Source organism: Acinonyx jubatus, chromosome A2, assembly GCF_027475565.1.
Source record: "Acinonyx jubatus isolate Ajub_Pintada_27869175 chromosome A2, VMU_Ajub_asm_v1.0, whole genome shotgun sequence".
Classification (NCBI taxonomy): domain Eukaryota; kingdom Metazoa; phylum Chordata; class Mammalia; order Carnivora; family Felidae; genus Acinonyx; species Acinonyx jubatus.
This window is the reverse complement of record NC_069383.1, coordinates 86,910,508-86,934,530: the sequence shown is the minus strand read 5'-3', so window position 1 is coordinate 86,934,530 and position 24,023 is coordinate 86,910,508. Positions and strand designations below refer to the sequence as shown.

General features: G+C 37.3%; 1 protein-coding gene across 3 annotated transcripts in view; it reads left to right on the top strand.

Moving 5' to 3' along the window:
- The window catches only part of RELN (reelin), a 579,194-nt gene that overhangs the window by 317,876 nt on the left and 237,295 nt on the right, over positions 1 to 24,023 (top strand). For all 3 annotated transcript variants that reach the window (XM_053218590.1, XM_027071727.2, XM_027071724.2), the window contains 2 exons: positions 599 to 695; positions 6,026 to 6,077. In XM_053218590.1, coding sequence (XP_053074565.1) covers positions 599 to 695; positions 6,026 to 6,077 — 149 coding nt within the window. The remainder of the gene's footprint in view (positions 1 to 598; positions 696 to 6,025; positions 6,078 to 24,023) is intronic.

Below are 24,023 nucleotides of genomic sequence, written 5' to 3'. Positions count from 1 at the left end.
GTATATTTTATAGACATTTTACAGATTTATTTGAGGACAGTAATTTTAAACATTCACACAGCAACTCAAAAAAGATGAAAATTTGTGAAACATCTTTTATTTTCAGAGATACAAGTTTTAGTTCATTCTAAGTATATATTACTTTGCTTGTCTTTAATATTTGCAAACATTATTGTACTGGATATGGTATATATTATATATAATTATTGGTTATAATACCATCTGCCATTATTAAGTGCCTACTAGGAGATTGGGTCTGTCCTCTGTGTCTCATGCACTCTCTTGTTTAATCGTCATGACGACTGTGTAAGATTTAGGTCAGTGTTGTTATTCTCATTTTATAGGTTAGAAAACCGAAACTTTGGGAGATTAAGTAACTTGCCCACTACTGCAAGTGACTATATAAGAACTGGGACTTAAGTTCAAGTCTTTCTGGTTTCACATTTCGTGAGCATATCATGCTACCAAAAAACTATAACCTTCCTGAAAATGTTGATTTGAACCAAATAACAATAACTTACCTCTTTCCTTACCTGAGCGATAAACCACTTTGTGCTACTTAATTCTCAGACTGTGTGTGCATTCTCTGTTCTCACAGGGTTGAATGTAACAACTGTGAGATTGGAGAACAGTGTGGTGCAATTATGCATGGCAATGCTGTCACCTTCTGTGAGCCATATGGTCCAAGAGAATTGGTAAGTACATGCTATTTATGTACATTATTCCAAATACACTGTCTTAATGGAGTTTTTGCCAACAAAATATTGTTTTATGCTCATATAAGTCATATGAAAATTTGCAGTATTATTTATATTATAAACCCTATTACAAATATCTCAAAATTGGGAGCAGTGATTTTAGTTTATTTTCAAATGTAAAAATAATTCGGGAATAAAATTGACGTCAATGGATCTCATTATACATGGTGCGTCATTATGATTAGATGGCTTTTTAAAAATATGGGTATGACGTGTGACATATATGACACACATATATCTATATCACACTTAAATAATTTATGACTTTATAAGTTCTTATATAAAGCTTTACTTTTAAATGTCTTACAGTCTCTTTGCAAGCCAAAAATGTTAGATGAGCAGTTTTATCACATTATTTTAAAAGGTTGTGTCCTAACCACAAAGGAAACTTCACTGATTTTTTTTTTAAAGTGGGAGTGCACTGAATAAACCAGTTTTTAACAAATTTGGGTTTGTGTCAAATGGTTCAGGAGTGGGCTACTTTCCTTTCATTTAGACTGATTAGACTTTGCTTACCAAAGAGAAGTTCTTGGATCATACATAAAATGAAACATGAGCATTTAAAATTAAAAGCCACAAAATCACTAGCCATCAGCATGTGGCTAATGAGCCTTTTGTTGTTACTTGGTTCTGGCAGAAAGACTACATTTCACATTCTTGAAAAAGGATATAAAAGCAATTGTTAGTTTTACTCCTGGCTCAATTTCTTAACAAGAAATGTTCTACTCACAACATCTCTTATGCTTTGCTTTTCTGGTTTTCAGCTTGAGCTTCCATACTTCTTTTTTCTCCCACATCTTCCTTATCATGGGGCTTTTAGGTAACAGGTTGTGTTTTTCACCCCTACATCACACATTTTGTTTGAAATTCATTAACTTTAAAAGTGGTCCAAAGACTGGCTTCCACAACACAAAGGGGAGGAGAAACTAGCTAAGCAATTAAAAGAAGATTTAGTTATCAGAGTGAAAGTCCATTAATTTTTATAACATGGTTCTTATTTTATGCTGCTTGAATATCCCTTTCATGGCAATGGATACATTTAATTTATTAAAGATACGAGCTGCAGAACATTGATAAATTGAAGAGTTTTTAGCTGAAATTAGAATACAAACAGAATTAATTGGATGCAAATTAAAATAATAGGTGCTCATAATTCAAGTCTCACAAGGTGTTATAATATTCCTGCAGACAAATGTGACTCTGGTAGTGAAGTTCTTCTTGAAAAAATCGATTTGCCAGTGAACTTTAAATAATGTACCATGACTGAATTAATTACCTATAAACCTTAAAACAAAATAAAATTTTACTGTAGTTAATTGAGCTTAGGATAATGCCTTTTTTAGAATGTTCTCCCATTCAGTAATATTTCTAGAAATGCTTGAAAAATTCTTTTTTTGTTGTTCTACTGATTAATAAGAAAGAAGTATCTCTCAGAATATAATGCCAAAATTCATATTTCAGTAGCATAAAAACTGAAGTATCTAGTTTATTTGATCCATGTGTATTTTAATCCTGATTATTTCACTCAATTTATTTAGCATTAGAGTTTATATACCCAATGGGCTAGTTTTGAATTGTATTATATAATTAGCGTGAAATTAGCCTTCCAACTAAAAAAGAAAACATTCAAAATAATCACATTCATCCAAGGAAGAAAAAAAAAACATATGCAGATTTATATTCTCATCTAAGTATGAGGGATTGTGTTACAGACTTCATGGGAATAGAATAAAGATACATTAACAAAAATAGGGATGACACTCAGATTTTCCACCCTAGCAACTTCTAATTCTCAATAATTTTTATGCTGCATTTGTGTCCTGGGACCAAAAATAGAGATTATACCCAAGTTGTGTTTACAGATGACAGATCAACTGAATGAAAAGGGAGAAATTCGGTTGTCAGTTTACATGGTATTATGTTTTCTAAAATTCAGATATTTGCTTGGTACCTCAAGATGGAATACAGTCCAAATTGTTGTGTATGAGAACTGATGAAAGGTATTAGCCCCCCAAACATCACTTTTTAACAAATATGCCTTCTTATTTTTCATAAATGTAATTCTTGAATTTGTGAAGCAGAGAACCACAGGCAAAGAACCTTAGTAGGCTAATGCTCTTATCTTTTATACTGCCAGCAAGAGCATCTCCATTTTGTGAAGTTAGTCACGTGGTCATTTTATTTTAATAAAAGCCAAAGTCAGTGAAAGGTGCCATCTGTGGTTGCATGGGCATACCGTTCAGTTATGTCTCCACTGCTGCTGTGTGGCCGCCCTCACGTGTTTTATTTAGCTCACTGAGGTCTCCATGTTTCAGGTGGTGACATGTAACTTTACTCATTTTGTTGGTCTGACATGAAGGTAATGAGGAATTCACTCATCCTCTCCTTTAAGAGAAAATGTGCTCTCTCAGAGCATGAAACAAGTTGGTTATGCGACCCTCAGTGCTTTTAAAGAAATTACTTATTGAATTATTCTCAGTTATTTGCAAATGCATTTTATTTTAAAAAACTTTTTTTTGACATTTATTTATTATTGAGAGACAGAGAGAGATACAGCACAAGCAAGGGAGGGGCAGAGAGAAGGTGGGGAGACACAGAATCAGAAGCAGGCTTCAGGCTCTGAGCTGTCAGCACGGAGCCCGATGTGGGGCTTGAACTCACAAACTGCGAGATCATGACCTGAGCCTAAGAGGCTTAACTGACTGAACCACCCAGGCGCCCCTGCAAATGCATTTTAGTTACAAGGAAGAGTTTGAGCTAAAACAGGATCAAACCCCCCAAAATTTGCAGGGATGATGTGCAGAACCCACAGCCTCAGCCTGTGGTGAATTCAGATTCATTTAGTGATTGTAGTAATTTTCTACGGTTTGGGGTCTAATTGATAAGTCAAGACCATTGAAATTTGGTAGGAGAAAAGTTCTGTCAGACATTCAGAGTTGCTGTACTATTTATCAAAAGCCATTTAAGAGACCCTTTCATTTTCAGAAGGTCCTATGTAAGCACTTTATGACTTTGCAAACTAAAATTACATGTGTGAACTCCAGGCTAATAAATAATTTATTAATACATAAATTTATTAATACCTAAAATATAGGTGAACAGATTTTTATAGGCAATGCTTCTTGTTATTTTTTCTCTTCATCTTTCCTATTCCTTCTTGTAGCTGACAGTTTTACTAATGGGCTAAAAAATGGGTAAAGGTAAAGCAGTGAGAGTTAACTATTCTACCAGTCCTTAGCTTCCCTGGTGAAGAAATGTAGAATCAATGACTAATCTAAGTCCAGGGTCACTCTCAGTTAGCACGTGTAATTTGAAATTTGGCAACATTCCAGGCAACTTACTGCGTGCTAGCAGTGGTCATGTCTGTGGAACTTCATCATGCAGGTGACACAGCCTCATTTATTACACCCAGCAGGATAAGTATCTAAGACTCTCTAGTATACCTAATACACCAGCCTTGGCAATAACCATGGTGCTTTTAGCTTATCTGATACCATTGTTTAAAAGAACTTCTATTCAGGAGTGTTTCATGATTCACCTGGGAATCTACTGAGTTATATAAAATCAGAGGTGGAATGAGCATTCATTCAATTTATGTGAAAACTTTACAGATTTTCATGTGCCTCTTTGGACTGTAAGATCGAATTTTCCAAGTGAAAAAACCATGAGGACAAATAGTTGAACTCACTCTAAAAATTGTGGAAAAAAAAAAAACAAACCAAAACAACACAGATTCCTTTAAAGGAATCTTGAAAAGGAGCTAATATCATAGTTATTTAAAGAAAACTCTGTTGATACATTTTTCTCTAATGACTATGGTGAGGCGAAGAGAGGAGAAACAGGGCTGTAGACATGAAGGGCCAGTTTTCTTGTTGCAGATAATCTGTGATAATGAGGGATTTAAATTATATGGAGAGAATTTCCTCTGACACCCTGACACCAATGATTTTTGCTATGGTTAAAATCAATTAGGAGCTGATATCTATAGTGATATTTAACAACTTATAAAATGTGTCTCTTGCCCTCCCCTCTTCTACCTTTCCTGCTTCTTCATGAATTTTAAAGTCACGTATTTAAAGCACACATTCAGCCATCTTTCCAAATTGTGTTGTAGAAATGGAAAGCATCCATCTGATCTTTTGATACATCTCAGCTGAATTCTGACTAAACAGGAGGCTTGCTCTTTTTTCCACCAGTTCCCCCCAGAGATTCATGACCTGGGTATCTCCTGATCCTTCCACAGTTGTGGACTCCATCTTGTGGGCACTGATAAAGTGCAGGGATAAATCTCAGGATGATATTATGACATAGAAAAAGTGGAAGTAAGACAGCCGACTGCTTTTGCCATGGTGGAAACACAGTTGTCCACTTTGTAATTTCTAGATGCTTTACAGGGTCAGGAAACCAACAAGAGAGTCTTTGAAAATGAGAACCCTAATTGTCATCTCATTTGAGCTGGTATGGGTCAAAATCGCTGCTCCACAGAATACATTTAAAAATTTTTTTAATTTAAATTTATTAAAAATTAAATAAGGTACCATTCTTCTTTCAGCAGGGGGAAAGTTGTTTAAGCATGCTTCTTCGAGAAACTAATAGGAAGTAATAGAAATGTATTGGAAGGATATTTCTAAGCTTATAATTTGATTACTTTTTTTGGAAAGGTAATGATTTTATTGACAAATATTCCACATATAGTATTCTACAGTTCATTTATTTAAAGTATGCAGTTCAAATTTAGTCACAAAATCATGCAGTCATTATCACATCTGTAGAACATTTTTACCATCCCCTAACAAAATCTTATACCCTTTATTAGCTGATGTATTTCTATCTACTTTTCCCAACATAATCTTTTTCTTCTCATTTGCTCTTAACTGACTTCCTGGTTTTTATTTGAGAGCCTTTTTATGGCATTTGCTTTGGACTTTAGATATTTTGGTGTAGGATGGAGGGGAAGTTGAGGGGGGAGGGGAGGGGCTGTGTTAGTAAGTATCCTCACAAGATTACCTGGCAGATCACACTAAAAATGGTTTTCAACAGGACCCTGAGAAAACATGTACCATGAGTGCCTGAGTCAGGATCTCACTGTTGTTCCCCATAGAGAACCGTGAAGTGTATTCACATTCAGACTTACTAATGAAAATAAGCCAACCACTGAATAAATACACTCTCTTTCCTCTTTTCACTCTCCTTTCTTCCTGACAGCTTTTTCTCTTTATCCTCCTGTCTTTCTGTCTTGTCTTATTTTGGTATATTCCTTTTTCTAGATTACCACAAGCCTTAATACCACAACAGCCTCTGTCCTCCAGTTTTCCATTGGTAAGTGTTTTTAGCAATTATAGCAATTTAACTTGGAAGTGTTTGTTTTAATCATAGTGTACCATCAGGAGTATAGTGCCAAATGCTTTTAGATTTAGAGAAGAGTCTGTCTTAACGTTGCTGTAAATAATTTAACACATTTTCAAAATGAAATTGAAAATTGTAAATGCTGCATTCTGTTCTCATTTCTCTCCAGCAGGGAGCAGTATTTAAGAATGATACAGATAATCCAAACCGTTTTAAAGTGATTTACATATGGATTTTGAATGTTTGTGATTATACTGTTACAGCAGAATTACCTTACTGGTTGTGTTTTGCTCATATTAAAATTAAAAATCTGTTAAATTTCTTGCATTTTTACCGGCTGGTGGTGAAAGAGATAATTACTGTTCCCTGAGAGAAACCAGTCAGGACTTCATGTTTGACATAAATAATCTATGTTTGATTCAGACATGGATCATTTAAAAATGACTCTACCTGGCAATATTTCTTTTAAGTGCTTTTGCATTAGAGTTAAAAATTCCTACCTGAAGCATTCAGTAAAAGTAAAGTACCTTTTGATCAAGCGTTTACAGTTTTGTTATCTTTGTTACTTTCCGTTCTAATTTCCAAAGGCATATATTAATAAGTACCATGTACAGGTTTCCGGTAGGAATGTTCTAGCTAAAGAAAGGTACTGCCTTTCTAGATGGGGGCCAGTTTTATTGATCTTGGTCCTGTAACATGGAAACCTCTTCCTGGCCTCTGCCTATGACATGAAGATTGCAGCAGCTATGCCCTGGGGACCCCTTCTTCCAGATCGCCCCCCAATCTCCCCACCCCCTTCTCGTCCTGATCACAAGGTAGGGGCTCACGCTGGTTGATTGTGCCTCAGAGCAGTTTTTTCCAGCCATGTAGATGTCACTTTCTCATCTGCGGAGCCTGATTTAAGCATCTGTAGGTATGATGTGAAACTGCCTTGTTACAGTTTGGGCTGTTTTCTTCTCACATTGATAGCATGACTACAACAATTTACAGACTACTCAGAAGTCCATATGTGGTCATAAAGAAAGCGTTAGCAAAAACAAAATAATGAGCTTTTTTTTTATGAGAGGGTTTTTTTGATCTATCAGCAAGTGCATCCCAAATTTTCTGTAAATGTAATACTTCTATAATCAGAAACAAACAAAGTTCATTTTTTCAAAGTTGGGGTGCTACGAAAACAATTTTTTAAATCCCTAGCATGATAGGCAAGTAACTTAGAGTTTCTTAACCAGAACCAATGTGTTTAAATTTACTGTGCTATTTATATTTTTTTAAAAAGCTGAAAATGTTTTCCTTTTTATCTGTATTCCAAGTATTTACTCTAAGTTTTTTGTTAGGGCAATGAATATTAATTTCAGATATTATCTTTAACCAAAGAAAGTATACTAGAGAATCCTCTTTAAAATATATGTTTCATGGGCACCTGGGTGGCTCAGTTGGTTGTGCGTCTGACTTCGGCTCAGGTCATGATCTCACAGTCTGTGAGTTCGAGCCCTGCGTCGAGCTCTGTGCTGACAGCTCAGAGCCTGGAGTCTGTTTTGGATTCTGCGTCTCCCTCTCTCTCTGCCCCTCCCCCACTTGTGCTCTGTCTCTCTCTTTCTCAAAAATAAATAAACATTAAAAAAGAAAGAAAGAAAAAAGAAACCATGTAGTGGCAAACCTCTAGTTACATAGTGTATAGTGGTGAGTGGTAGATTCAGTATAGTGGACAGAGCTTTTCAAAAATGGTTTTGTGTATCTCATTATGAGTACTTGGAGTAGCATCATTCTGTTCACATGGATGGTGTGAGGGCTAGATGGGGGCATGCACACAGGTTTGAGAGATGTCATAATTGCATGAATTCATCCTCAGCTTTATTTAGTCCCACAATAACCAAATACCAAAATAGCAAATGCAGCCAAATAGAAGCCATTGTATTTATACTCCTGTCAAAAATTATATTGAATGTGTTACTAAAAAAAAAATTAATATGTACACAATCATTTATATTTCTTTGTATGTTGTGGAATTATCCAAATCTGTACTAAGAGTGTGTTTAAATATGGCTAGATTTAGTGTCAATGCCTTGTAAATCCTTTAGGATGTTAAAGGTCATTGTGATGATTCAGATGTATTAAAGACAATTTTCTAGGGAATTCTGTCATTTTTTGTGGCTTCAGTGGTGAATTGCATTCACAATTGTGGACATATAACCACAATTGGATAAATTATTGCCTTGAAGCTTTTATATTGTGCTTGTAAACATTTTCAGTCCCATGACAAGCATTATCCAAGGGAATCCCAAGTACCAAGTCTATGGGTATGTGTATAGAAATGTCTTGGATTACTAAGGTTATCAAATAAACTCTATCATGTAATGCACTCCCAGGCCTTTCTAAATATATACACCTATACACACAGAGACATGCATGCACACACTTAAAAACATATGCATAAATATACAGGCTACCTTAACCAAATGAATTTTAAATTTAAAGCATCCTGAAAACACAACTCGGGAACCTGAAATTTATCGGGTTATCAATAGCTAAAGCATCAGGAAAAGTGTCCTAAAATGTTCTTAGAAGAACTTCTCATTTTTCCATTCCAATGAAAGATCTCATATCTATTTCTGTGCTGAAGCATTGATCTGCTATAACCCTCACTTGATTCATTAGGGTCACCTAGTAGAATTTATGGTCCTAGCCTTACAGGTATTTACCTGTTTCCTTTAGATTTCCTCCGTGATACAAAGAAAAATTTGAGATTATGCCCTTGCAAACCGTTATCTTACAGGTGTCTCCAAACTGCCTTCTCAGGCAGTGTCCTAGGTCCAAGGGAAGTGCTGATGGTGTTTTTTGTCCTTCATTCACTTGACAACATGTCACTGAGTATTTGCTGTGTGCCTGCCAGCCTTTTCCTGAGCTAACTCTAACTATAGAAAGACAAGGAAAAAAAAGAAAGAAAGAGAAAACGTTTTTACAGTGCTTAGTGGTTTGGTAGAAGGCTCTGGATGCATACAGAACATGAAACCTCTAGAGAGCTGCCAGATTATTATAAACAGAGATGAACATGTGTACAGGTCCCCATGATGGCAGGTCCTTCACAGTAGAGCAGGTCAGTAGAGCAGGTCAGGCCTTCTGCCTTCTTAGAGAGGAGAATCCCTGAACCCCAACAACTGGAGTCATTGGAAAGGACAAAGGTTTTCCAGGTGAGGAGACAGAGTGACAGAAGCAAGGTATAGGATGGGAACATGAGTGTCCTCTCAGAGAAGAAAGACTGGCCAAAGGATGGCCATGGTCAATGTCAGAGAAAATGTGTCCATTTGAAGAGTTAATATACATCACCGGGAGTTTAAACTTAATAGTCAATAGAAGTCAGAAATGGCCTCTTTCTCTCCTGGGCAATAAAGAAATATAATGAAATTAATTCTTAAGAAAGATCTTTTGGATAGTTGTGTTAAGAGCAAACTTGTCTCTTCCTTGCTATAAGTCTACACTGACTCACTCAATAAGATCTTGCCAGGTACTATGCTTGTTTAGTTTAGCCTAGCTCTTTCTTCATATTAATAGAATTTGTAGGCCAAATGGGGATTAAAGGTAAAGCATTCAGAAACCTATGCCTTGAAGAACAGAATTTGGCTCAGGAGGTAAATCTGTCTTGTCCATCATGGTATTCTCAGCCCCTAGCCCAGGGACTCAAAATAAGTACATGCTCATAAGTATTTCTTGCCTGAGTGACAGGTCACTATTGCAGAGACATCTATAATAGTATGTAACCAAGTGCTAAATCGGTTCCATGCAGACATTTCATGCCAAGACAGGATTTGGACATGGTGATCTGAGGACCTCAATCAGTGGAAAAGTTGACCCAGAAGGAAACATAGAATCACAGTATAGCATGCTTTTAGTGAAACCCGTGGGCAGAAATATATATACATGAATTTATCAGTTTGTTATTATTGAACTAGCTAGAATCTACTACTTGTTCATAATTTATAAAATTAGTACATTTTTTCTTTGGTTTTACTTAGGAATATCCTAAATATTTGGGTTTTGTGTGTGCATCTTTTTTACTGCCTTTTTATTTGTTTTTAACCATCTCAAGACAGAGGAGAGTCATTAAATTATAAATGTTTTATATTTACAGATTATGTCCTTAGAAGTAAATTGTTCTTGTATATACTGTATGTGCCACAGAGAGTCTCAGATATATGAGAGCTACTCATTTTGTATGAGTGTATTTTGAAAAATAAAAACTAGAAAATTATAAAAGTTAGAGATACTCTTATTGGTGAGTTGGAAGATTGCTTTGTAAAAGAAAAGTGATCTGGCATTATTTTTTCTTAAACAGTTACAGTGAATAAAATACAGCTTGTAAGAGATATTGTACTGCATTTAGCCTAAGGGAAGCAGCTTTTCCCTCAAGCCTAATTCATAAACATCTTAATTACTCAGAACTCTTTTCAACAGAGAAAGTCTCTCTCTACTCTTAGAACAGCTAACTCACAGGGAAGAGAAATCGAGCCCTCCGTGTCTTGGTAGGAATTCTTGCCCGTTTCCTCTGTGAGCTTCCTGAGCTCTGTTTCTAAATTAGACTCTCATTTTTTTCAGGAGTCACTCTCCTTGGTAAGTGAGTAAAACCTTGGGGAATTTATTATGAAATAGTGAAAACCTCTTCTAAAATCATAATCTCTAAGGATGAGACAAAATCTCTGATGACTTGAGCTCAAAACAGATATTAATAAAAATAACAGAAGTTTAGAAAAATTAAGTGGTGAAATTGGTTTAATATATCTGCATTTAAGGTTAAATAACATGTTTTATTTGAGTGTTAGATTCTTGAATATAAAAGATGTTAAGATAAGTCTTGTTTATGACTTGATTTTTAGATCTTCAAATATCTACACTAAGACAAAAACTGAAATCTTTATATATAGAACACTTCTGTGTTATCTAAATTCGGTAAAGGTTTGGAACTGATTATGATTCAGGTGATCCTGCTTCTTCATCCTGGACTTGATTTATTCCTTTTCAGGGATTTCATATTTTAAAAGACCAGCTTAAGTAAACTTTATATGATTTCAATCCCGCCTCACCCCACATTCCTATTTTAAGTAATAAAAAAGAGAGTGTTCTCAAGCAGTGTAAAATTCTACTAAGCATAAGGCTCTGGCAAAGATCGTTGAGATTAATTATAAGTGTTCTTGAATTATTAAAACTGATAACTAAATAATTATCATCATGTGAATTAAAATACAGTTTGAAAGACACTGTGCCCTTTCCCTTTTGAAATATTTAATTCTTTGTCACTCACGTTGATGAGGCTTAAAAGATAAATATCAGTAATTCATTCATAATTATGTTCTACTAAAATTTATCAAGTGCTGTTCTAGTAGAAGGATATAAGCAGTAAACTATAGGGTGAGAAATTGATCATTGGTATAGACTAAGTGGTCTCGCATTTGAAAGCTCCTTGGCCTAACCTGATATCTCTGAATCTCCACTTCCTCCATATTTGATGATACCTACTTCATTCTGCTTTGATTTATACATTGGTTATTTCTGCACATCCACTTTCATCCTTTAAAGCTTAAATGTTTAAAGCCCTTTAGGGCTAAGTAGTGTATAAGTATCCCCCTTTGTTCATAGGGCAGAATTTTGCTCACAACTAGAACTAAGTCACTGTGGACTGTATTTGATTAAATTCATAGGTTAGGAAAGAGATTTAGTGATGTTCCACATTGGTGCTTAATATTATACTCCTTCTCGACTGCTGGGGTGAGGGAGCATGCTGAATGAAATACATGGGCAATATTAGAACTTGATCTAAGCCAGCAATCTTCACTTTTTTTTTAAATCATCAAGGACACTTGATTGAGGATTCTTCTTTCAGAGAGACCTTTAGGATGTATGCTATGTATAATGTGATGTTTCTACATCCACTGTGGAGAAAGCCAAACCCAAGACACTGCCCAACCTGCAAGGACTTTATTTACCAAATAGGTGGGGGGGCTGGGGGGGCTCCATGTGTGAGAAAAAGCCAAGAAATGGGTGCAGACCACAGAGAAGAGTGAGAGCACAGCCTGTTGGAAAATCCAGACAGAGGGAGGTCCAGTGGCAGGACTTTATCATTTGGAAGGGAGACTGCTAAGAACAGGTGTGGTACTGCTTTAGAGGCTAATCACCACAATGAAGGTTGGAGAGATGGAAGCCTGCAGGGAGACAAGGCAGAGGCCATTCTAAGACCTTAAGATCAAGGTCAAAGCCAGAATTGCAGCAAGGGTGGTAATGCTGAATCTTCAAATTGCTGGGGTTGGGGAGGGGCAGTACTTAACACCTGCTGCCTAAGGTGGGGATCAGTCCTAGAAAATGAGCCAGACCTAAGCACTAGGGCTAGGTTGTATGGCCTTGGCCCTGAGAAAAGGAGGGCTGCTTGGCAGGGAACCTGGCAAAGCCTGACACATTTTGCATTTCTCTTCCTTATGTTTCTCCCAGCATAGGATCTGTTGAAAGTTCTATGCTATGGGCTTGGGAAGAAACTTGCAAATGGGTGGGCATCCAAAAGTGGCTGAAAATAGCATCGTATTCCATAAATTGGGAGAGAATTGGTTCCTTTCTCTCTCATGATAGGAGTGGCAGTAAAGAGGAAAAAATAAAAATATTTTGGAACTGAGAGAATGGGAATAGGACTTAAAGAGAGAAAGGTACAAAAGGGGAGGAGGACAGCTGTTCATTTTATATCCTGTGGTCATTGTCCATCTGCCATAAACTGAAAGAAGTCACCTAATGATGTTTGGGGATTTCAGCCAAGGAAGTGACTAAGGGGCAAAATATTAAGTACAATAAATCACATACTGTCACATTTATTCAGTAAGAAAGGTTTGTAGATCCAGTAGCCTGTTTACTAACAAAGTCGGTCAAAACAAATTATTGCCAGTAGCCTCATTCTAAAGATAAACGAATACAAAACAGGAAGTAAGGACGAGTTGCTTTTAAAACCCAGCCCTTTTTCTACACCATAGAAGAGGTTTTTTGAGTTTAAAGGAAACATGTTTTGAGTGTAAGTACAGAATATTTTTGAGGATTTTTACTGTTGTACTTTATTTGACCTCCCTTAATCCTTAATATCAGTTTTCAGTAGATGCTTAAAATGGACATTTTACTTCCATATAATGGTCCTTAACAGTACTGTCCTTGAAATATGCTACTTCAGCTAAAAATATGCAATAATCCCCCCCTCAAAGGATATTTTTTGGTGGACAAAATAGAGGTGGAGACATAAACTATTTCCATATTCAAGTGATTGATTAACTGATTGATCTTTTGGGACAATCAAAGATTTTGGACATGTTGATTTCTCTAAGCTGACAATTTGTATTAATAAAATAATAATTTATCTCAACTTCAGTCATCCTATTTTACCAAAATTGAATTCCTTTGCTCTTGACACATCCAAGAGTTATTCGAGGATCTCCTCTCATGTGGAATGGAGCCGTTCTTAATTAAAGTCATATCTGTGGGCTCCTTTCAGTCACAATTCTCATCCCTGTCATTTGGGACTGAGAAGCCCCAGGATGCTTCCCAGGGCTGCCACAAAGCATTATCCGATACAGTAACCATTTTTTCCTTCCCTGCTTGTTACCCACAAATCAGACTGCTGCCCCTTTGGCTACAGCCCCTGAACTTCAGCAAGGCATGAGCTGCTGTCTTGGTACAGACACAGGCCAGGCGATCCCAGCCTGTACTTTATGAGAGCCTGAAGCAGCCCCACACAGCAGGACATAGCCACAGCGAGACATGGGGTAAACAGCTAACCAGATGCCTCCAAGGAGTGGGGGAGACTCTTGGCTCAGCTGAGAACATCCCTGTTAGCCATGGTCTGAGAATTCGTAAAATAGTCCACGTGGGGCCAAATTCTCATCTTCTCAGGTAGATTTTTTCCCCTTTTCCGTGAATTCTACATTCCAAAGTACTCTGTGGACAACTGATGTACAGGAAGGTAATATGTAGTAAAAACAATTTGTTTCAAAGATTATAAGGCAAGAAGCTAGCTCACTACTAGAGTAGAAACATGATTACATTTTTACGAAATTTACAAACTAATGGAACAAATAGATATAGATGTGCCACATAACAAAACATAATGCACAGTACATAAAGGGTAATAAAGTTGAAGTTTTTGTTCTAGGAGAGAAATAAAAAACAAACATGAAAACTAAGAAACATTAAACCAATTATCCTGGAAATTAGAGCATTATGTGCCTAAAATTGAGAGTCATCATTTAATGACTATTCATCAGGTAGTACTTCTATGCATGTTATCAAGATGTTGCTCTATTTATAGTAGGTTATTTTGATGTCATGGGCTAATTCCCTTAAGATATTTCTGGCAGTCTCAGTAACAAAGGAAATAAAAATCCAAGTGTAATGTAATCATTGTTCTACATCAGTGTGGTTACTGGAAATTAACATGCACAACTGCCTCCAGTAAAATATTTGAACAGAATTTTGTAAAACTATAGAAATATTGATCATCTGCATAATAATGATCTATGATTTGCTTATGGCAGAATTATTTTGAAGAAGATGAATTACAAAATAGCAGATATGCTTTTCACTGTGTTTCTTGATGCTTTGGGGGACAGCGAGATTTACTCCTCAGTGAGAAGTACTGTCCTCAAAAATCACTCTTAGCAAAAAAAGGGTAGGTAACTGCCAGAACTGCTTATTTTACCAGTATCTCCAGGTTCTTCATCACATTTGTCACAATACAGAATGAGGCAAGTCCCTTTCTTGAATGCCCTGGCCTATAGTAACATGTAATATCCCCTGGGAATGACAGTGTCTAGCTTTTTAAAAGCTTCTCTAAAAGCTCCCCATTCATCTCTTCTCTCTTTCCATTCACTACAACCTCAAGTTAATGGTCCTGTCTTCCATTATATCTACCTTGGAAAGATGAGAAGATGGGTTGATCCTGTTAAGATTTGCACCGGTCATAGCAGGGAGTTCTAAGTAGCCAGATTACATCCATTTCATAACTTTATGATCTTTCTATATCAAATGCTGTGGTTTACATGCAGCTCCCGAAGCCCTGCTTGTCTCTGAGGTCTGAGTTTTGAGTAATGGCAGCAGCAGCAGTTGAGCTGTGGGAATCCTCAGCAGGGCTCCGTCCAAATACTCCTCCAGCCTTCAGTATTTATGGGCCCTGCTCTGCTATCCAGAGGCATGATTTCTGGCAGTGCTTTGCCCCCTCTATAAATTCTGTGAGATCAGTTCTTTCCTCCTTCTGGGGCTCTGTGCAACATTTAAAAAGGCAGCTTGTTTTTCAGGCAGAGCTTTGAGGAAAGCGGCAGCCTCCCAAGAGGACAGTAGCTCCTTCCATTGTTTCTGTTCTGATTTACTTTGTGAAGTCCTGGGCTTTGTGGAGAAGGGCATAACCAAATAAAAACAAAACTGCCCAGGCATTGGTAGACTAAAACCATGTGACTTTGCTTCTACTTTAAGAGTAAAAGGAAATAAAGGGAGCTTCTGGAGATGCAAGCTCACAGTCCCTAATCTGTAATTCCAAATGACAAAAAAACTCGGAAAAACCACTCGCCTATTTTTTTTTTAATTTACATGATGGCAAAGCCTAATGTGACCTGGATTCATCTGTCAGCAAGTCCTGATTTGAAATAATTTAAAGCTACTTATAATCTTTATGGATACGACTTACACGATCTTCATGCATTTCATTGCAGAAATACTAATGTGTTTGGTTGCAGAGGATTGCCCCAGACTTGGCTGGGGATGCAGCATAACATGTGGTTGTGCATATCACCTTTCTGACATCCGTAAATTAATTATGTAAGTAAGTAACTTGGATCCTGAAATTTGTCTTACCTCAAGGGATTATGGATCTGTGTGGCTGTGATCCTGAGGAAGGAAATAAATGTTAAATGCTTCATAGTAGAAATTACGAATATTATTATTTTTTAAGTGGCCTTGATTTTATACCAAATTAAACTATTTTTTTAAGCTGTTTAGTTTTTTTAGGCAACCACCTGAGAGGGATGAGGAGAAATGGAAATGTTCATTTGGGAATTTTTGAAACTTCCTGGCCCTAGAAGGTATTTGTAACCTCCACACACGTATGTTATGCTCAGTGGGCTCTCATGCAATGAACAGGTTTTCAATGCACTTACTAGGGGTTTCATTCATTAGCACATAATTGCTATTTGCTCATGGGCTTGTGTATTCTTGGCATTATGAACTCCAACAGTTTTTTGAGGTTTTCTCAGTCATATTCCATAAAACAAGGCCCAGAAGTTACAGGTTCCTGAAGGTTACTGTAGGTAGGTTTCATTCAGGTTCATCTTTAACATACACCAAAAGTGACTGGCGTGTGTCCAGTGTAAGCAAACAATTATTTAAAAGTCATTCCATCAATCTTAATGCAATTGTAATGTGATCATTTCCTTGTAAGAATGTTTTGATTGAGCCAGATCTGCCTTAAGTAATAGAGAAGAAAATGATAACTTTTTGTTCTCTTTTTCAGTGCTGTCCTGCATTAAAATACATTTATTGCTTGAATATGCCATGCTAAGCAAAGTAGAAAATGAACTATGTAATCTAGACTTCTGTGCTTTAGGACCTGTGATTTAAGACATTTATGAAATGCAGGAAAGAACATGAATGAAGTACCTGCTCTGAACAGGGTTGGGTCTAGGTTGTGTGAGTCTACATTTGAAGCTTATATAATTTTGGGTAAGGCTAGAATCTCTCAAAGGAAAAATACACAGCACTACACATTCAAAATTAGATGCAAATGTGAATGTTTATTTAGAATGAGAAAAAAGGGATGCCTGGGTGGCTCAGTCAGTTGGGCATCCGACTCTTGAATTTGGCTTAGGTTGTGATCTTGCAATTCATAGGATTGAGCCCCATGTCAGGCTCCCTGCTAATAGCACAGAGCCTGCATGGGATTCTCTCTCTCCCTCTCTCTCTGCTCATGTGCTGACTTGTGCACTTTCTTTCTCAAAATAGATAAATAAACTTAAAAAGAATGAGACAAGAAATCACAACAAATTACAAGTATTTAGAAGCTAATAATACTCTAAAATCACAAATCCAGAAATATAATATCTTTGTTAACTAAATGCAATGCACTATGATACTTTTTTCCTTGAAATTTTTGGCTGCATATTCTTTTTTTTAAATCCCTGTTTATTTTTGAGAGAGAGAGAGAAAGAGAGACAAGCCCAAGCGGGGGAGGGACAGAGAGAGAGAGGGAGACACAGAATCTGAAGCAGGCTTCAGGCTCTGAGCTGTCAGCCCAGAGCCCGACATGGGGCCCAAACTCACAAACCATGAGATCATGACCTGAGCCTAAGTCAGATGCCTAACTAACTGATCCATCCAGGTGCCCCCTGGCTGCATATTCTTAAATCACCTCTTCAAATGACAATTTTATAATATTTTCTATAAAGGGAATAGAAAGATAATTCTGCTTCTAGCTTCGTGGTTCAGAGGGGGTTTTTTTGGTAATTATTAACATTTTACCTTCACAACGCCTTATTGATAACATCATTTAAATGTTTAGGATCATTATCAATTTGAAAAATTGTTACCTTCTTTCAGGTATGAACTGTAAGAGTTCAGGGCTTTTTCATGTATAGTCACTAAGCATAACTACTCTTGAATTCCCATCACTTGTTAAAGAATTTATCACCATGGTCCTTGAGTCACAGTGCTAAGTATGTCAGCCCACCAGGCAGAAGGAATGTACCTGGAAGCTCTTTCTATGCTGAGAATGTGTACACTATAAAATGAAAGCAACCTGCGTAAGTACATCATCATATCACACTAAACCAAAATAACCTTATTTTCAAACTCAGCTCCCCTTAGCTGAATCTCAAAAGCAGCCATGGCCACTCCAACACTATCGGACGTGAGGGGAATATGGTGAGGGAGTAGTCAGAATGCAGATGGCGATCTTGACCAGTATTATAAAACATGGCCCTGTAAGCACATTACTAGAGGTCCTCCCAGGGCCTTGGAAGTTGCTCACAAAAGGGAGGGGGCCCTGAAGATTGACCTTCATCAGCTTCATAGTGAATCTACTTCTGTCTACACTGTTACTGTCTACACTAACATGTTAGAATTGAGCATTACATTGATATATGTTATTTTGATGCATCTTTGTTTACATTCTGATAAACTTTTGTCATTTCCAGACTTTCCCTTTACTTAATATTCTGTTGTTTTGCTTATCTCAGAACTCCTATGTAAGACCATGGAGATTTCTTTCTTTTTTTAAGGTTTATTTATTTATTTTGAGAGAGAGAAAGAGCACAAGCAGAGGAGGGACAGAGAGGGAGGGAGAGAGAGAATCCCAAACAGGCTCCACACTGTCAGCACAGAGCTAGATGTGGGCTCCATCTCACAAACTGTGAGATCATGACCTGAGCCGAAACCGAGAGTAAGGTGCCCAACAACTGAGCCATCCAGACGCCCCATGGAGATTTCTATATACTGCTGCAGCTAGTGTTCTGATTCCCAATAAATTATTAGTCCTTAAAATCACGAATGCAAAATAATGCTTTTTTAATGTAGATATTTTACGGCATGTATTCTTTACCCTCTTAATACCATACAGCATGTTTCCTTGTCTTAAGACTCATTTTTATTGACTAACAACTTTTGCTGTTGGTATAAACAGGGAAGGGAAAAGAGCACTGAATCTCAGGAGTCAGGCCATACAGTCCTTCCCTGCCAGTTGACCTTGCCACATAAGCTTAGGCAAGTGGTGGAGGCTGTCTGGACCTCTGGAAGCTCATTTGTAAAGTGAGAGTATTCATCTTCATGACTCTCTTCCCACTGGGGTCCTAAATCCTAGGACTGGGTGACAAGAATGAACTGGTGTTAACTAGGAATACACTTTGTCTGAAAGTATGGTGATGGCATCTGTTCTAGTTAAGGCAGCCCCCAGTGAAATACCAAAGTACTTACCATATCCTTATTCAACCAGTTATGGTTAACTTAAACTTGTACCTTGTTCTATCATGAGGAAAAGATATTAAATAGAGGGACATCAAGTGAGCCATGTAATGTTGTCACCCAAACAAACCTCAGCACGGGAGATCAAACGAGCTGCCCCTCTGGCTCTTCCTACAAGAGCATCGGTCTCTGTGCTAGTAGACTGAGGCTGTAAGTCCACCCCATCTCCTTAATCTGATCTGCTGCGAAGCACACAAAAGAGATAATAATAAGAGTACATTTACCATGATGAGCACTGAGTAATGTATAGAATTGTTGAATCATTCTATTGTATACCTAAAACTAGTATAACACTGCATATTAATTTACTTAAATAAATTTTTAACTTTTTAAAATTTTTTTAATGTTTATTTATTTTGAGAGACAGAGGGTGAATGCAGGAGGGGCAGAGAGAGAAGCAGGCTTCAGGCTCTGAGCTGTCAGCACAGAGCCCAGTGTGGGGCTCAAGCCCACGAACTATGAGATCATGACCTGAGCTGTAGTCAGACGCTTAACCAACTGAGCCACCCAGGTGCCCCAAATTTTTTAAATAAATAAATAATCATGGGAGAGAAAGTGAGAAAAAAAATTTAATTTTTAAATAAAACATTTTAAAAAAGATAAGAAGAAAGAGGAGGAGGAGGAGGAGGAGGAGGAGGAGAATGGTATCGTATTTCCAAAAGACTCTCTTCCTAGAATTTAACAGATTCTTTCCTAGATTTATTTCAACCATGTTTTTCAACAACTGTTCACTGAGCTCCTCTTCCCTGTGAAGCAGCTCTCAAGGCACTGGAGAGACAGGATTTACAAGACAAAATATTTGCCCTGGTGGAGGTGGCATTCTGATGGGGGTGCTGACAAATGAATGTGTCAGCGAGTAATAAATGTGATGAAAAAATAAGTCAGGGGTCAGCAAGTGAGGGGTAGCATTTTCTTGGAGGTGGCTAGGAGAAGGCCTCTGAGCTGTAACCCTTGGACAAAGGCCTGAACTGTGCAAGAGGGTCAGCTTGGCAGAAGGAACAGCCAACACAAGAGCCATGCAGACTGCCATTGTGTCACCACAAGAGCCTTGAATAAATGTACTAAATGATATTCTTAAGTGGGAAAGGTGGTTCAAAGGGTATGCATTTCCTACTGTTTCCTAAATGACAGCCAAAGTCAACAGAAACGGGACTTTGTCACAAGAATGTTAACTGGGTTTTTGAGTTTGCATGTATCTCTGACATAAGAAATACTTTCGATAATTGGTTGACTCATCAATTAATTGGTGGATTGCTAGATGAATCATCTTAGCCTGGCTTCCTGTAACAGAAGTGGAAAGTTAGTTGTCTATTTTTTTCTAAATTATACTAGGGATAGAACTATTTAAATATAACCAGGGGTAGAAGTTGATACCAATTTCAGTTGTAATTTTATTTTATTTTTTTTTTATTTTAAGTTTATTTATGTTGAGAGAGAAAGTGCAAGTGGGGAAGGGGCAGAGAAAGAGGAGAGAGCGAAAATCCCAAGCAGTCTCTGCACTGGTAGCACGGAGCCCCATGCAGGGCTTAAACTCGTGAACTGTGAGATCACGACCTGAGCTGAAGTTGGACACTTAACCAATGGAGCCACCCAGGTGCCCCTAGGTTGTAATTTTAAATTGAGGAGAATGATTCATAGATCAGACTAAGATTACAATAAAATACTTTTTAGAATTACAGTGATGAGGCTCTAACAGTAAAAGGAAGCAGCCATAGAGAAATAAGCCTTGCAATTCTTTTTATTCTTTCACTATTAAATAACAAGTACCTGGTACTGTTTGACACTTGTAAATATTAATGGTTTCTCTATGGCAATGATTATTTCAGAAACAGATTTATAAGTTATTACAGAATTTGTTACTTAGAATACAGATGTGGATTACCTGGCATCTTAAATTTAATCCTGGTTGCCGTATTATATCAGGTTCATGCTTTTCACATAATTAAAATTGTCTAAATTGGGAAATGTGAGGATATTGCTTTTTTTGGAATGCAGTTTTTTTAAAATCTCTTTAAAATGCCTTCGTATAGATTTTAAAGCAAACGACAAAGAAACTCTTTGGGAGAAGGTTAATCTTTGTGTTTGTTCTGAAAACCCAGTTAGGAGTTTATCACATTGATCTTGGGGGTGAGAGGTGATCTAAGGAGGCTGTGATGAAGGTAAAGGAAATGTATAGATTTAATAAATATGTAGGAAGAGGGTCCAGAGGCTTGGGTGGCTGGCCGCAGGGCAGGGAAAGGAGGAATGTTTAGGGACCCTGCAGAGAAATGACACCCAAGTAAACATGTTTCTTCTAGATGCAGTGTCACTCAGCTCCTACCATAAAACCTGAGAGCTGAGTTGGTGACTGGAGGGATATTTAGGCTAGAGGTGGCTCTGTCCTTCAGGCTTTTCTCTCTACACCAAAAACCGGCCATTATGGCTTCAAGTCGTAAGCCTGAGTAGAAGTAGCAGTACAGAAGCCCATCCCAACCTGTTGTGACCAGGTGAAAATGTAGCACTGTTTTTTGTTTGTTTGTTTTTAAGTGTGTTTTTGTTCACCAAACGCAGTACAGTGAAGTGGTCAAAAGTGTGGGTTCTGGTCTATCTAATTCTGAATTTCATTTACCACCCCCCCCCAGTACACTTCTCAACTTCTCTTTGCCTCAGTTTCCTCATTTGCAAAGTAGGCATGCACATAGTGGTACCTACCTGTTCATAGCAACTGTTATTGTTCTCTTGAGTTATTAGAATGTATTTTCTTGATGAGTGCTACTAAAACTCTACCTGATCAGAGTTTCTGTTTTGTTTGGATGCTAGGAACTGTAAAACCAAATTTTCAACTCTACTACAGCAATTCTGTGACCCTTAGGAAATGTATCTGCTTATACTGCTTTGTCTTGCTATCCTTCTCCCAGAACACCTTCATTTCTTATCAGGTAGACTCTTCTCTTCCCCACTCATGCATTTACCAGTGATGCTAACAAACAAGTAGTTTATTCATTTTGGTCTCAGTTTTTATTTCCATGTTGAATGTATAGGATTTCCACTGAAGAGCCTGGAAATAGCACAAAATAAAAGAAGCCATAGGAAAAATGCACTGTAAGTTCTTTGATAAGGAGCAATTCAATGTAATATTTAGCCTATGAACAAATATGGTCAGAAATGTGCTCCTTTTTCTAGGATAAATGAATTTGTGAAGTGAAACAAAAAAAAATTGAATCATAACTGAAATCTTTTAAACAGTATGAGCCAAGAACTGTTTTATAGGCCCTGTTCATGTGTTAACTCCTTACTGTTCACAACAGTATTATGAAGAGATTGCTATTATTATTTATGTTTTACGAATGTGGAAATTGGGCACAGAAAAGCTAAGTGATTTGCCTAAGGTCACACAGCTAAGAAGGGTCCAAGCCCAGATTGCAGCCTAGGCAGCTTGCCTCCCCCATCCTCTCCTATCTGCTGTGCATGCTTTCCTCTCTGAAAGATAGCTTGTATCAGAGGAAATTTCACTCTAAAAAAGGTAAAGTAAAAAAAATTATATAGAACTATCAGTAATGCTAACATTGAATTTATTATCATGTGGACTTCCCTCGTGTGAGACAAATTAAATAAGATATGTTTAAACCTATATGACACGTTAACCTGCACCTACCATCAAAGATTTTCTCAATCCATAACATTACAATTAAGAGTAACATTTTTCGGGGTGCCTGGGTGGCTCAGTCAGTTAAATAACATTACAATTAAGAGTAACATTTTTCAGGGCGCCTGGGTGGCTCAGTTGGTTAAGTGTCAGACTTCAGCTCAGGTCATGATCTCACAGTTCATGGGTTCAAGCCCCACATCAGGCTCTATGCTGACAGCATGGATCCTGGAGCCTGCTTTGGATTCTGTGTCTCCTTCTCTCTCTGCCCTTACCCCAGTCATGGTCTCTCTCTCTCTCTCTGTCTCTCTCTGTCTCTCTCTCTCTCTCTCAAAAATAAATAAACATTTAAGAATTTTTGAAAAAAAGAGTAACATTTTTCAGGGTGCCTGGCTGGTTAAGTCAGAAGGACATGTGACTCCTTTTTTAAAAAAAATTTTTTTTAATGTTTATTTTTGAGAGAGAGACAGAGACAGAGAGAGAGAGATGGATACAGACTCAGAGGCAGGCTTCAGGCTCTGAGCTATCAGCACAGAGCCCGACGCAGGGCTCGAACCCACAGACCGCAAAATCATGACCTGAGCCAAAGTCAGACGCTTAATCAACTGAGCCACTCAGGTGCCCCAAGAACATGTGACTCTTGATCTTGGGGTCATGAGTTCAAGCCCCATATTGGGTGTAGAGATTACTTAAATAAACAAATAAACTTTAAAGAAAAGTAACATTTTTCTATAAGGTTACAATTGTATTAAGTTTCTTCCTAAATGTAAAAGTGTTTTTTCCCCCTTAGACCAGTGTGTTAATCTATTCAAATATTCAACAGAATTTGTTTCAACAGAAACAAAACAAATCAACTTAAAGAGACAAGATAATGCCACAATCAAGAAGATATTGCATTTGAGAAACTTTTTAATACAGTAGAAAATGATTCCTGATGGGGAGATCAGAACTCGTGCCTTGGGAGTGATATTCTGTGTGGCTTATGACTACCTTGTATGACTTTGCAAATTGCTCGTTTTCAATTTTGCTGGGCCATTATAATAAGACTTTACTAATAAGCAAAATCATTCATCTGGCTGTCATTGTTCTTCACATTACTTTATCTGGCTGATAAAAATGTGCCATAATTACTGGTGTAATTTGTCTCTGATATTTTTATTCTGAAAGCAGACTGGATTATGGAACCGTTTAAGTCATCTTAGGGCATTTTCTAATTAATTTGTGGGAATTATTACCCTGTTGACTATACAGCACTACCAGTTAATCTGTGGTGAGGA